General features: G+C 56.7%; 1 protein-coding gene and 1 non-coding gene across 3 annotated transcripts in view; both read left to right on the forward strand.

Annotated features, from left to right (window-relative positions):
• Window positions 1-768: 768 nt before the first annotated feature.
• Window positions 769-838, forward strand: TRNAG-UCC (transfer RNA glycine (anticodon UCC)). The gene has a single exon. It is a non-coding gene; the product is annotated as a tRNA-Gly (tRNA).
• Window positions 839-5,178: 4,340 nt separating this feature from the next.
• The window catches only part of PDE4A (phosphodiesterase 4A), a 36,429-nt gene continuing 26,113 nt past the window's right edge, over window positions 5,179-15,494 (forward strand). Inside the window, exons 1-2 of one of the 2 annotated variants that reach the window (XM_049876858.1) lie at window positions 5,179-5,248; window positions 5,850-6,055. In XM_049876858.1, coding sequence (XP_049732815.1) covers window positions 5,201-5,248; window positions 5,850-6,055 — 254 coding nt within the window. In that variant the 5' untranslated portion in view covers window positions 5,179-5,200. Of the gene's footprint in view, window positions 5,249-5,849; window positions 6,056-8,600; window positions 9,161-15,494 lie in introns of those variants that run through there. The other variant, XM_049876857.1, reaches the window with a different exon arrangement.

Genomic DNA, 15,494 nt, shown 5'->3' on the forward strand with positions numbered 1-15,494 from the left:
TTGGTCTTACCGCCGCATCAGTGCACCCCCTTGTGTCTCTTGTTTCTGCGGGGTGGGGTGGGAGCTGGGACTACTCCTCTCCGCTACCCCTGCTTCCTCTGCTGCATCCAACAGCCACACACCACTTAGCTGCGGCGGGAACCGAGCAAGTGGCTTTGCTTTCCTGAGCCTCAGTTTCCTCATCTGCGAAGTGGGTAACGACAGACTCATGGAAGTTATTAAGTCATGCATGCCAAGCCTCCCTTTGCTCCATCATTTATTTCTTGGCCTATTCCACACCTATTCCCCCAAGTGCCTACTGTACGCCAGGCCCTTTGGCAAAGGCGTGGGGCTGCAGTAATAAACAGCACCTAGGGGTCCCTGCTTTGCTGACTTTCCAGGCTGATGAGGGAGCAAGATCAGTGTGTAAACAGAGAAATACCCAAGGTGATTCCACACTGTGAAGACTAGAATTCCAGCAGGTGAGGAGAGGGACTGGGGGAGGGCGCACTCAAGATTAAATGAGATTTCTGGCTCATGTCTTCCTCATTCTCTTTGAGCTACAGGAGGGTAGGGCCAGGGCCAGAAGAGTGCCTGACACACAGTAGGTGCTCAATAAATGTTCAGCAAATTAAAGGGGAAATTAGGTTCATAGCATTTTAGATCAGGAAGGGAGCTTATCATGAAACAATCCAACCTCCACCCGGCCACCATTTTACAGATGAGACGATTGAGTCGCTGAGCCCCAGAGAAGGGGAAAGACATAGGCGACACAGCAGGGCAGATGGGGCATTGGTGGTTCAGTGGTAGAATTCTCACCTTCCGTGTGAGAGACTGGGTTCGATTCCCAGCCAATGCACCTCATGTGCAGCCATCACCCGTCTGTCAGTGGAGGCTTGTGTGTTGCTATGACGCTGAACAGGTTTCAGCGGAGGTGCTTCCGGACTAAGATGGACTAGGAAGAAAGGCCAGGCAATCTACTTCTGAAAATCAGCCAATGAAAACCCTATGGATCACAATGATCCAATCGGAAAGTGACCATGGTGATGGCACAGGACCAGGCAGTGTTTTGTCCTGTTGTGCATAGGGTCCCAATGAGTCAGGGCAGACTCAAAGACAGCTAGCAACAATAAATGAATGGTTGTGAACAGCTAGGACAGAAAGGGGTTAGAGAGCAGAATTGAGCACAGGGCACTCCTGGCTCCTGTGATACCCAGCCAGCGCCCACCACTCCCCCCACACCCACACAGACACAGCCCTGCCTTCTTTAATTCAACAAGTATTTATTGAGCACCTATTATATGCCAGGAGCCCTGGTAGTGTAGCGGGTAAGAGCTCGGCTGCTAACCAAAAGGTGGGCAGTTCAAATCCACCAACCACTCCTTGAAAACCATATGGGGGAGTTCTACTCTGTCCTATAGGGTCGCTCTGAGTCGGGACCGACTTGACACCACCTAAGAACAAAAACATTATATGCCAGGTGCTGGGGAACCAAACTCCCTGCCCATGGAGCTGACATTTAATAGAGGAAACAGAAAAGAAACAATATAAACAAATAAATACATAACAAATTGTTATTAGGACCGTGATGGAATAGGGGGCCTGTGACATTTCAAGTGGGATATCCAGGAAGATCTCTTGGAGGGATTAAATTACTCTTCAAACACAACCTCATGCACGCATGCAACCTGTGCACTCAAACCCAGACAAACCTAATGACACTAATACCATACACAGGTCCAAACCAACAGCCTAAGTAAGGGCCTGAGCAGGGATTTGAGCCCAGAACCTGCATTTCTGACCCCTGTGAAATGCTGCTTCCTGCTGTGTCCACATGCTTCTTTCCCTGCCACCCCCAGATGTCAACCTGTCATGTGTGCACGCTACACAACGCAATCTTAGAAAGTTCTGTCTGTCCAGGTATACACAAGTGGCCATGTCCAAAGCCGCACATGAGCACACGTGTCTGGGGCCCCTGATAGTCCTTCCCAGCCCTGCTCCAGCTCCAGGCATGGACCTTGGATAGTTACTGTCCCTCTACAGGCCTGAATGATCAGGGGATACTCAGGGACTTCATCCTCACTACTTTCTCTCTTGTGTGGCCACCCATCCCTGTCTCCTTCTGAGGGCTGTGGGGCTGCCAGGTGACAGGCCCAAGCTGCCCAGCGCTGTCTCCTCTGCCATCTGAACCCCCGCCCCAGCTGGCCTGCTGCCCGGGGAGGGAGGCAGGCTTAGAGGCGCCCCCCGCCTGGGGCATCAGGCCAGTTCACCCTGCCTCCCACTCACGGGCTTATATTGAGCTGATGTCTGCAGATGTCCATATGTGTCCAGTGGCGGCGGGGTGTGCGTCTCTGCTGCTGTCTCCGGCCTGTGAGCCTCCCCTGGACATCCACTCCTCCATGCCTTCCTTCATTCCACAAATCCTTGAGTGTCTACCACGTGCTGTTCCAGGCACTGGGGCAAACAGCCAGAACTGGCGACAGAATTTGCAGGGTCCGGGCAAGATGAAAATGTGGGGCTGGGGCCTGGGTGCCTGCACAGGTTGCACATCATGGAAACAAGAGCTGAGAAGAAAAATCGAGCTGAGGGGTGGGAGGGGTCTACCTCAGAGAAGGCCTCTGGAAGGAAGTGACTTTGAACAGAGACCTGAAGGAGGTGAGGGTACCACCTATTGCATGTCAGCAGTGTTCTAGGCCTTGGAACCCATCAGGGAACAAAACAGACCATCATCCCTGCTTTGTGTCCTAATCAAAGAAGAGACAATAACAATAATATGTTGCATATCTTGTTAGACTGTTATCCGTCTAAAACAAAACATGCAGTATGAAGGGGACCAGAGGAGTAGGAGAACACAGGATTTCTGAGGCTTGTTTCCCATCTGAAGGGAACAACAAGGGCAAAGGCCCTGAGGTGGGAATATGCTTGGAGTGTCTGAGGAACTAACTGTTAGGAGGCTAGTGGGGCTGGAGGAAAATGAGAGGCGGAGGGTGGGAAGAAGTAAGATTTCTGTTAATACGTTGCTATCTCTTGTGTCTGTCTATAGCTCCACATGAATCAAAAACAATAATAATTATTATTAGGATAGTAGCTACCATTTTGTGAGCACCTACTATGAGCCAGGCACTGTGCTCAGAACTTTACATGCATGGCTTCTTCATTGTCACAACAGCCCCATTGGGTAGATACTAATATCATCCCTATTTTACAGATGAGGAAACAGGCCCAGAGAGGCTGGGTGATTTGCCCAAGGTGACACTCGGTGCCTCTTTGTGTCTGCCTCATTCATTCCTTCATTTATTCATTCAGCATTTGTTGAGACTATGTGTGCTAGGTCCTGACCAGGGTGGAGAGGGACTTGACCTCAGAGAGTACCCAGTCTGCTGGGAAACACAGGCAATTACAACTCAGAGTGACAAGTGCTTTAATGGCAGAACAGGTGGCAGTGGGAGCCCAGAACATGGACTGGCTCACTTGGGGGCAAGAAATTGGAGGTGACCTTTAAGTTATCTTTTTATATTCATCCATTTGTTCAACAAGTGGCTGTCCAGGGTCCACTGAGTGCACAGCGTTAAGTCAGGAGATGATGTACACATTCACTTCTACTAGTTGATGTTGAACTGAAGTGCTAACCAGTGCAATAGAGCAAGAAAAAACAAAAAAGTAGGGGGCAAAGCACCTAGTCCATGGTAGGCCTGCTAGGAACTTTATAGATACCATGCTATTGAATCCTCACAATAATAACCAGACATTGAACAAATACTTATTGAGCATCTACTGTGTTCCAGGCACTGTTCTGGGCACTGGGGATACGGTAATGAATAAAATAAAATTGCCCCACCCTCCTGCTGTTGATATTGCAGTGCGGGGAGAGGCAGGAAATAAATGCAATAAATAAACTACATAGCACGTTATGAGGTGTTAAGTGCCGTGGAAATATAGAACAGGGTAAGGTTAGAGCACTTGTCTGCTAACTGAAAGGTTGGCGATTTGAACCCACTCCCAGGGAGAAAAATGTGGCAGTCTACATTCGTGATGATTGTTGCTGTTAGGTGCCATCGAGCTGGTTCCAACTCATAGCAACCCTGTGTACAACAGAACTAAACACTGCCCACTTCTCTGGCATCCTCACAATCCTTTTGTTTAAGCCCATGGTAGTCTCACCATCCTTGCTTCTAAGGAGCATTCTGGCTGTACTTCTTCCAGGACGGATTTGTCCATTCTTTTGGCAGTCCATGGCATCTTCAATATTCTTCACCAACACCATAATTCAAAGATTACGGCTTTGGAACCCCTATGGGGCAGTTCTACTCCGTTCTATAGGGTCTCTCTATGCCTCGGAATCATCTCCACAGCCGTGGTTTTTCTGGTACTGAGTGCTAGACACTATTCTGTGAGATTTCAGATATGATCTCATTGCATTCTCACACGGACCCCGTAGAGATCATCATTTTAGTTCACAGAAGAGAAACAGCTTCACAGAGTTGAAGCCACTGACCCATTGCCACACAGCAATAATCTGCAGCGCCTGGGCGCAAAAGTGAGTAGGCCAGCCTCCCCTACCCCAAGCTTTTAGACTTGCAACTGCGGCAGCAGCGCGCATCCATCATCTCGAGCTGCGTCTGTGTCCCTGTCTGTCTGTTTCTATTTCCACGCGTCCCTGTCTGTCTCCGCGCGCCTCTGCTTGCGCGTCCCCCATCTGTGCCCATGCCGCCGTCTCTCTGCGCCCGGCCCCCGCACATCGGAGTTATTTCGGGTTTAGGCATAAAAGCCCAACAGCTCGGAGGAGACGCTTCCTACGGCCCCCAGCTCGGACCATGCGCCACACGCGGCCGCCTCCGGGAGCTCCTGGTCTTCTCTGCGGGATCCCCGAGCCGGGGAAACCCCCGCGGGAAGACGGGTGGGGGCTGGGGCAACCCGGGCTCGGAGGCTCCCGGCCCCCCAGCGGCGAAGCCGGGCATTGACGCTGTCCGGAGCCCAGCCGTGCGTCAGCCGTAGCCCTGGTAACGGGCGGGCGACGTCACCGCCAGGCAGTGCGTCAACCGCATGCTGACGTCACGCCCAGAGAGAGGCAATCAGCTCCAGGGCGGTAGCGGGTTCCAGGCCCCGCCAACAGGGGGAGCCCCGGGGCGCTAATGGTGGATGCCTTCGGTTTGGTCCTGCAGGAGGCGCTGGCCCGGGCTGCCATGGCCCCTGCATCCGCACGGCGCTCTAGGTTGGCGGGATGAAGAGGAGTCGCAGTGTTCTGTCGGTGGCCGGGACGGGGGACGAGGTGCGAGGGGCGGGGTCCGGAGGGGGCGGGGCACGGGTCCCAGGGGAGAAGGACGCCCTCTGGTGATCGCGCTTTCTTGAGCGTGGCGTCACTGCCTCGAAGCCGTGAGGCTGTCTCGTCCCCACGTATCTCCGTTTACATCCTTGATTCCGTTCTTCTCTTGCTGCCCGCACTATGAGCTCGCAGACCAGGAGCATAGAGCAAGGGGCTTCCCAGTTGGGGAGAGGATTGTGGGGAGAAGGGCGCTGGGCATGGAAGCCAAGAGGGAGCCTTCTGGAGAGTGGAAAAAGATCCTAAAAAGCGAGGTGTTAGAGGGGCCTCTGACGTGAGGGACAGAGTGCACTGACTTGAGGACCCAGAGCCCCAGGGAGAGGGAGACCCACAAGAATTATGGCTGAGAAAGTACTCCTCAGACGTGAGGAGTGGAGGGGACCTTTGGTAGGAGGGCTCAGCGAGTAGCTTAGATGTGAGACGGGCACAGAGGGCCTATCCCCTCCCCATCAGCCATGCCCTGAGATGGCTGGGTGGGGACGTTCTGGGGGTTGGGGCTCGGAGCTGTCCAGGTAGGCCGCGCCCCCATCCCACCCTTGTTCCTCCTCAGAGGCTGCGGGAGAACCCCGAGCCCGGCCGCTCCAACATGCTGGGGGCCGACCTCCGCCGCCCCCGCCGCCGTCTTTCGTCCGGTCCTGGCCTGGGCTGGGCTCAGACTGAGCCCTCCGACCATGGGGTCTCTCAGCCGCCACGGCCCACCACGCTGCCGCTGCTGATCCCGCCTCGGATTTCCATCACCAGGGCAGAGGCCGAAAGGTAGGCGTGAGGGGAACCTGGCTGGGCTAGGGGAAAAGGAGAAGGAACAGGGCGACCTAGGCTTGGTCCAGTCACAAGCCCTCCCAGAGCTCCAGACTTCCAGAAGCCTGGATCGTCGGGCTATAGCACTCCTCCCCAAAGGCGCCTCTTGCAGCCTCTAGGAACCCCTTCTTCCATTTTGCAGCTGCCTGAGTCAGCGAGGGGCGGGATTGAGGAAAGGGCGTTCAGGCCTCCTGCCACCAGCAATGCCCCCTCATTGATGGAGCTGGCACAGGCTGGGGACTGGGCTTCTGACCAGTGCGCTGTGAGCCCGCGTTTTCCGGCTGGAAGAATTCCGTTTCTTCCATTTCTCAGAGGGGATAGTGGGATCCTGGAGGCCTGGAGGGCATTTTTTTTCTGTTGGGGTGACCTGGGAGGGTCTTTGAGCCCAGCTTCGGCCTTCACTTTCTTGCTATTTCTCGTCTGGGGTCCTCCAAGGACACCCCCACACCCCTCTTGGCCCAAGGATAAGTCTTAAAGGCAGACAGCTGAGCTGCCCCTGGCTGCTGACCTCTCCCTACGCCACTGCTCTCCCCAGGCCACTGCTCCCTGCGGCCTTTCCTTTCTCCATCCGCCCACCCCCCTCCACACCCCTGTTTATCTACCCAGGGTCTCTGCTTGGGTCCTGGTACAACGGATCATTTCCAGATGGGGGAGGAAGTGCCTGCCATTTCCCACCCCCCTCCCAAGGCTTTAGCCTTTACTGCCCTCATTTCCCACCTGATGGTCCCTGCCTCAGGCCACAGCCCCCACCTCCAGCTCTGGCCCTCTGCCTCCTTTGGCCCTCATTCTTCTGCAACCCTAGCTGTGGCCTGTCTCTCTCCCCCACCCCATCCAGGGCATTCCCATCCCCCTTCCAGAGGTCTGGCCAACGCTACAAACACCTCTCCTCAAGAATTTGGCTCAGCCCAGGACCCTCAAATGATCTGGGGAGATCCTCAGCCCTTGCAAATTCTCCCAGAAGTCGTTTGGAGCGCATACTTGGGGGTTCCTTGTGAGAAGTGGGGAGCACAATTCTGGTCTCTGCGACACCGGGCGGTTTCTGATGGGGGGGGCTGATTTTTGCTCCGGGTGCGCCCACGCCCGGAGCCCCCTCCGGCGGGGAGAAAAGCGGCTGTGGGAGTTGGAGACGGGCAGTTTTTCATAAGGAGAACACCACCGGGGGAGAGGGGCGGTGGCAGACAGCGCGGCCTGCTCCCAGGAGCCCGGGAGAGGGGGCGCAAGGGGGCGCGTGCCTTGCCCTTGAACGCGAGCACTGAAGCGGGTTCGCGCGGATTACAGCTCGGCCCTGGGGGGAGGGGCACCAGGGCGCGTGCGCTACCCCCGCACCCCCCACCCTGCAGCCAGGGGGGCTCGGCCCGGGGAGGAGGGCGCCCAGATCCCGCTCGCTCGCTCCTCGCTCGGCGCTGCGCTGGGGGAGGCGGGAGCGTGAGTCACGGCAACTCCCGATTTAGGTGCCGGAAGGGGGGCTCTGCAGACGGGGGCCGCGGGGAGGAGGCCCGCCTGTTTACTCGCCTAAAAGGGGCAGGCAGGTGCGCCCCGCAGATGCCGCGAACCTGCCTCAGTTTACCTTCTGCAGAAACACTTTAAAACAGACAGGGAAGATAGAGCGTTGGACGGGCAGCCGGCGTAGTGGCCACGGTGTCCTCCCGGAGCCACTCAAGAACCAAATGAACACACCCCAGAAACACCCCAAGGCACCAACACGCGTATACGCACTCAGACACCACAATCAGACGATGGAGGCTGAATCGCAGGCACATCGTCGACTGCAAACAGGCATGGACCACAAAGCACACCAAACGCATGGGAACACACACATAGCCCCCAGGCCACCAGAACAGACCCTGTAGAGGCGGACACTCTCTAAACAGGCAGCACACGTGCGCACACATCCTTCACCCACAGACACACAAACAGATACACAGCGAAATCCAGAGAAATCAGCAGCCCGCAGCAGCCAACCACGTGCACACGCACACTTACAGCCGACACCGAAAACAGCCCTCAGAAGGGGCCACGTGCGTGCACACCCCGCCCCGGACACACACCATTGCCATCCTTGGAATCATCAGCAGGAGGTTTCCCGCACACTATCACTGGCGGCCTCAGGCACTTGCGCCTCTGGCACGGGTACCCACTCTCCACAACCTCCCCCGGCCAGGGGTAGCAGCGAGGACACGCCAACCCTGGGCTCCGCCCCGCCATGATGGACGGACTGACTGACACACCAGCAACCAGTCGCGTGTCTTCTTCCCGATCGGTTTAACCGCTTAACTCTTTGATGCCCGTGCGCGCCGCGGCGAGGCAGGGCACTCCGAAGAGAGCAGAGTTCCGGCGCCCCCTCCCCGCCGGGAACCGGGATCTGCGTGGGAGGGGAGAGCCCCCCCCTTAGTGGCTGCCCCCCACTGGCCCGGACGGAGGAGGAGGGGGGCGGTGCTGACAGCCGCGGCGGGCGGGGGGCGGGGAGGGGCGGGAAGCGGCGGAGGAGCCGGGGTTGGCGCCGAGCGGGGCGCCGAGCACGGAGAGCGCAGCCCGGCAAGGAACGAAGCGGCGGGTGCCGACAGGAAGCCGCGGCGCCCGGCCCGGGGGCGATCGGCCCGCAGCGCCCCCGGGTCTGTCCCCGGGGCGCCATGGCCCCACCGAGGCCGGGCGCACCCGCTGGGCTCCGGAAGCGTCGGTTCGCGAGCCGCTGAGCGAGGTGCAGCTTGGAGAGGCCGAGGCCCCCGGGGCGCGGGTTGGGGCCAGCGCCATGGAGCCCCCGGCCGCCCCCTCGGAGAGGAGCCTGTCCCTGTCCCTGCCTGGGCCCCGAGAGGGCCAGGCCACCCTGAAGCCGCCCCCCCAGCACCTGTGGCGGCAGCCGCGGACCCCTATCCGTATCCAGCAGCGCGGCTACTCCGACAGCGCAGAGCGCGCGGAGCCCGAACGACCGCTGCACCGGCCCATAGAACGCGCCGACGCCGTGGATACCAGCGACCGGCCTGGGCTGCGCACGTCCCGCATGTCCTGGCCCTCGTCCTTCCACGGCACCGGCAGCGGCGGCGCGGGCGGAGGCAGCTGCAGGCGGTAAGACCCTGGGCGGTGGACGCGAGCGGAGCGGATAAGCGCGCAGAGAGAAAGCAACTCGCCCAGCCGACCGCAGGGGGCGCTGTGACGCGGGTGGGGTCAGTGTGCCTGGCATCTGGGGTGGGGGGGGTCGATCTATTGCGGGGGCGTCCTGGACCGAGTTCTTGGCGGTGCACTGTGCAGGCGGCTTCCGATGAATCCTGTCCAGGGGTGGACTTAGAGGGTGCCATGTTACGTGTGCTATCAACAGGGTCTGGGTTGGGGGAGAGGACCGCAGCTTTAGGGGTCTAGATCCTCAACTGGTGGCAGTGCAGGGTGGCGGATAGGCTGAGTAGTGCTTGGAGGGATCTTCCCGGTGGCACCTCACTGAGGGCTAGATTCAGTGCGCTTGAGGGTGTCCTGGGGACACTCTTAGAGGGGCGCCTGCTAGGATCATAATCTGCTCCAGGCTGGGGGGGTGGTCTTAGGGTCCTTGTAGGGGGTGGAGGACTGTGTGGGGTGGCGGGCATTTGCGGACTCACCCTGCAGCACTGGAGTCAGAAACCCAGAGGGAGCGTCTTGGGCTACACTGTCAGGGCCTGTGTGTTGGGTTGAAGCCCCCTCTGAGGACAAGAGCCGCCCCGCGGTAGAGAACAGTGTGGAGGGGTGCACTGTCCAGCATAGGGTGAGGGAGTCCCTGCCCCTGCCGAGGTAAGAGTGTGTGGGGGGGTTGTTGGGCTGGTGGTGATGTATATTCTCTGATCCACCTGAGTTCTGCCCACCCAGTGCTTGACTGTTGGTTTGACGACTAGCTGTGCTTGACTTGGCTGGGTGTTGTGCCTGGGTTTCTGGGGTCCTACGATTTTGACAGTGACACTGATTGTGACAGTGTGAGTGTGTGCTCCAGGAGCAATGTGATTGTGACAGGGTGACTGTGTGTGCCCCCTGGGACACTGTGACTGAGACAGGGTGACTGCATGTGTCCCTGGGACACTGTGATTGTGACGGAGTGACTGCATGAGCCTCCAGAACACTGTGATTGTGACGGTGTGACTGTGTGTACCTGTGGGACACTGTCACTGTGACAGCATGACTGTGTATGCCCCTAGGACACTGTGACTGTGACAGGGTGACTATGTATGCTTCTAGAACACTGTAACTATGATGTGGTAACTGTGTGCCCTTAGGACACTGTGACTATGACAGGGTGACTGTGTGTGCCCCGGGACAATGTGACTGTGACGAGTGACTTGTGTGCCCCTGGGACACTATGATTGTGACAGCATGACTGTGTGTGGCCCTAGGACACTGTGACTGTGACAGGGTGACTGTGTGTGCCCTTGGGGTACTATGACTGTGGCAGGGTACCTGTGTGTGCCCCTGGGACACTGTGACTGTGACAGCATGACTGTGTGTGCCCTTGGGGTACTGTGACTGTGGCAGGGTAACTGTGTGTGCCCCTGGGACACTATGATTGTGACAGGGTGACTGTGTATGTCCCTAGGACACTGTGACTGTGACAGGGTAACTGTGTGCCCCGGGACACTGTGACTGTGACAGCATGACTGTGTGTGCCCTTGGGATACTGTGTGACAGGATGACTGCTTGTGCCCGTGGGACGCTGTGACTGTGACAGGATGACTGCATGTGCCCCTGGGACACTGTGACTGTGACAGGGTAACTTTGTGCTCCTGGGACAGTAGTTGTGATAGTGTGCACTCCTGGGATGCAGTGATTGTGACACTGTGATGTGTATACTCAGTGGGACTGTCCATGCTCTCTGGGACGCTGGTTGGGACATTGTGGCCATGCTTTTGGCCACCTGCCTGCCCCATGTCCAGGATCTGCACTGTGGCCTGCAGGGTGTCCTCATTGCTGCTCTGTGTCCTGGCTGAGAGGTGGGTGAGCTCTCCGTCCTCCAACTGCCTGGTGTCCCTAGTTACTGTATCTGCTGCCACAGTGCTCTGGGGTCTGCCTGCTCTGGTGGTGTGTGACTGATGGCTTTGACCATGTGCTCTGCACCATGGGTGCCCCTCTTCTTGAGACAACACTAAGACAGTCAGACGGGGGACTCTCACCCCCGGAGTTCCTGAAAGTGGCCCCTCTAGGTTGTCACCCTGCTATTCCTAGGTCTTTCAGGGCCCCTCCAGCAGGCACCACAGCTCCCAAAGCCACCCTACTTCCATTCTGGGCACTCTGAGCCCTGGGTCCCCTGTCCCTTCCCAGGAAGCGAGTATCATGGGTTCAGCACTCACAACCTGATATTTCCCAAGGGGAGTGCGAAAAGAAGCTGAAAGAAAACAAAACTGAAATCAACAGGAAATGCCAAGACCAGGGGCAGCAGTCCAAACTGATGCAGGTCACTGTCTGAGACATGAAGATGGGGGTGGGGTGGGGTGGGAACTGGGCCTCACTCTTTTTTAAGACCCTGGAGACTCCTCCTACCCTGGCCTCCTGGGATGCCGACTCTAGGCGGACAGTGTCTGAGTGGTAATCATCATTATTTTAGTGGCTTACTCGGGGCTCCATGCCAGGGACTTTTCCACATGTCATCGTCCCCAGTGCCTGGTGAGGTATCCCTGTTGCACACATGGGGAAACTGAGGCCCAGAGATTCAAAGTCCCTTCTTTTCACTCAAGCTCACACAACTGGGAAATGGCAACCAGGATAACAACATAGGTCTGTCTGATGCCTGTGTGCCATTGTGCAAGTGACTTACCCTCACTCAGCCTCAGTTTCCACATCTGTTAAGAGGGGATATTGGTGGTACTGTTCTGTGAGGGTCAGTTTGAAAGCTCTTTGCCCTTAGGGGTGTGTGTAATGGACTTCACACAGTGGATACTTGCTCAGGGACCTGGCCTCAGGGGAGAGGAGGTGGGACCTGGGCGGACCCTGCTCCTCTTGGGTGGTGAGAAAAAGGAGAAACTTCAGGGGTTCAGGTTTCTGTCGCACTCGGGGCCCCATGGAGCCTCCCGTGTCTGCACCGGAGCCCACAGCTGGCCCAGTGGGTGGCCTGTGGCCTGAGAGGAGGACACTGGTGCCAGTGTCTTCCCCCAGGGAGAAAAAAGGAAGGGGGAACTGAGAGGCCTCTGCTGGGAACTCCCCCTCCTTAGAACAGGCATTGGGTCAGGCTACTTCTTCCCGAAGGGGGCTCCCAGCACTCCCCAAGTAGAAGCTCACCCAGCCTCCAAAAGGGGGTTCCGGTGAAAACCCCAGACTTGAGTCACAGGAACCCTAGAGAGAAGGCACTGCCCCTATCAGAGATGGCATCTGCACACCCCCTCCAGACCTGCGGATGTACAAACCAGAGCTCCTGGCGCCCTGCAGAGCTGAGTCACGGCACCGCCATGCTCTGTCAAGAGGCAGATGGAGCATGAGGAGGAGAAGGACGCTTGGTGGAGGGACTGCCTGCTTTGAGGGTCCAGGGTATGCCCCTCGGCTGGGTTCCCCAAACTCTCCTCACCGAAAGAAACGCTATAAAAACTCTGTGTGAACCCAAAAAAGGGTGGAGGCAGCTGGGCTGGGGAGAGTGAGGGCTCTCTGGCCCGTGGTCTCTGTCTTCACTTGGGTCCCCGCTTCTCCTGGTCGCTGGCTCTCCCATATCTCTGGGTCTGTACCGGGAGCGTGTCTCTCCCCGCTCCCCTCCCTCTGCGCGCCCTCTGCTGGACGATGAGAAAAGCACAGCCGGGTGTGCGCTCCGAGGCCGGACCTGCCTCCGGGACGCTGGTCTCCGACCAAAGCAAAGTCGCTGGTGCCGCCACTACCGCGGCGCCCGGTATTATTAGTTTCATGGTTATTGAGCGTCCCGGAGAGTGGGGGCCAGACCGGCGGACCGCAGGCTCCGGGTGGGGTCCTTGCCCTCCCCGAGTTGGGACTAGTGTGCTGTCCCTATCCTCCTCTACCTCCCACCCCCCTCCTTCCAGGCGCGTCGGAGAGAGCCGCCTGGCCGATGGAGAGAAGAGGAACTTGGCTGAAATGTTCCCGGCGGGGACGCAAAGTTTCTGTTCTGCCTGTGCGCCCTTGCCTGTACCTATGCCCGGGCCTCCCACTACCAACCTGGGATTTAACTCTCACCGTCTAAGGTCCCTGGGTGGCGCAAACGGTTTGCCCGAAGGTTAGCGGTTGGAACGCACCTAGCGGTACCGCGGGAGAAAAGGCCTGGGGATCTATTTCTGTTAAGATTACAGCCAAGAAAACCCTATGGAGCAGTTCTTCTCTGTAACATATGAGGTCGTCATGAGTCGGAATCGACTTGATGGCAACTAACAACAAAAACAACGTCCTTGGCTCTCCACTCCTGCCAAGGAAACAGAGATGCAATGACTTGCTCAAGGTCACACAGTAAGGAAGAGCAGAAGTGGGATTAAAAACCACATCTCCTTGACTCCAGACCAGTGGGTAAGATTCAAATTGTGGTCCTGCCTGTCAACTCTCCCTGAGCTTCAGTTTCCTCATCAGCAGAACAAGGCTCAAAAATAAGATTGCCCACCCCCAGGGTTGTGGTAAGGCTGAAATGGCTAGGTCAGGCCTGGGCAGCCAGAGCTGGTGTTTTGAGGACTCACTTCCTCAAGTGACATCAGCAGAGAGAAAGCAGGTGTCCCCCAAACCACAAACCCAAGCTGTTGGCTGCCAGGGAGCCTCATCTTTCACGGGTAACAGAGCCACTGCAAGCTCCTCTGAGTTGTAGGAAACAGGCTTTGGGCAAACTGGCAGAGTGAGAACAGAGCTTCAGGAGACAGCTGAGCTCACTGTTTCACTCCTAAGACTTCAAATCCAGTCAAAGGTTTAGCGAGGGTAAGGAGTGCCCAGGGACAATCTTTAAATTGTGCCCCCCCATTGGTGGGGGATGGTAGGGGAGGATTTGCTGGTTGGCCTTATCTGGTGCCCTCTTGTGCTCCCAGGGCACATGCCCCTCTCTAACCTCCCCCTCACTATGCCTCTGAACCCAGTCTTTGCCCTTTTCTTGCTGGGAGCCCCCCAGCTGTGTACACTGGTGTCTGAGCCTCAATTTCTTCATCTGTAACCAAAACCTGACCAAGCCCATTGCCATCAAGTTGATTCCAACTCACAGAGACCCTATAGGACAGAGTGGAACTGCCCCATTTGGTTTCCGGGGAGCGGCTGGTGGATTCTAACTGCTGACCTTTTGGTTAGTAGTCGAGCTCTTAACTACTGTGCTACCAGGGCTCCACAGGGCCATTCATTTCACAAACATTGACTGAGCAGCTTCAGGGCTACAATGCCAAATGACATAGACCCAGTCCCTATTGTCCCGGAGGTTTCAAACTAGCGGGTGAGGCAGACATAACGGTAAAGGCATACGATAATTCCAGTGGTGACGTGGGATATGAAGACAAATGGATAGGAGGATCAGAGCAGGTCTCTCTGAGGTGACATTTGGACAGAAAACTGAATGAAGTGAGGGAGGGAGTTTTGGGTGTGTCTAAGGGAACAGGGTCCCAGGCAAAGGGAACAGCTGGTGCAAAGGTCCTGAGGTGGGAGCATGTCTAATAAATTGGAGGAACGGGGGGAGATAAGTGTGGCAGAAGCAGAGTGAGTGAGGGGTGAGTGAAAGGAAATGAGGCAGGGGTGGTGACAGGGCAGCTCTTGTAGGGCCTTGTAGGCCATGGTCAAGGCTCAGTTTACATCGGACTTCCTAGGAAGGGGCAAAGGTCACTGGACTGGAAGGAGACTAACCCCACGAAGGGCTTGTGTGTCCTAGTGGCTAAAATTCCAGTCTCTGGAGTCAGGTGATTGGGTTCATAATCCAGCTGTGCTCTTTCCAGCTGGATAAGCAACCCTTCTCCACGCCTTAGCTTCCCCATCTCCGACGTGGGTTTAGTAAGAAATCCTGTGACCTGAGAATTCAGCAGAACAATGCAGAGGCCTGAGGGTGTGGTCCAGACTTAGGGTGGATGGTTAGCGAACATGAATGATCTTCCTTTTGGTTTGTAACTGGACTGCAGAGTCCTGGTTGGCAGTGTGTGGACCTGTCCTATAGGGTCACTATGCGTCGGAATCAACTCGGCAGCAACCGGTTTGGGTATTTTGTTTTGGACCTGAGTCTGAGTTCTCACCCAGTGACACTTCTGCCTCCCCGACGTGTGACAATACCTGGAGATATTTTGGTTGTCACAACTAAAAGGGGTGCTACTGGCATCTAACTGATAGAGGGGAGGGATGCTGCTAAACATCCTACCGTGCACAGGACAGCCTCCAGGACAAAGGATTATCTGGCCCCAAATATCAATAGTGCCAAGGTTGGGAGACCCTGCATTCTCAATGGGGTGATATTACTCTCAAGGGGAGGAAATTTGGTTCTTGGAGAAGGTGATGAAAACATTTTAACTTTTAT

The sequence above is a fragment of the Elephas maximus genome, chromosome 3 (genome assembly GCF_024166365.1).
Source record: "Elephas maximus indicus isolate mEleMax1 chromosome 3, mEleMax1 primary haplotype, whole genome shotgun sequence".
NCBI lineage: Eukaryota > Metazoa > Chordata > Mammalia > Proboscidea > Elephantidae > Elephas > Elephas maximus.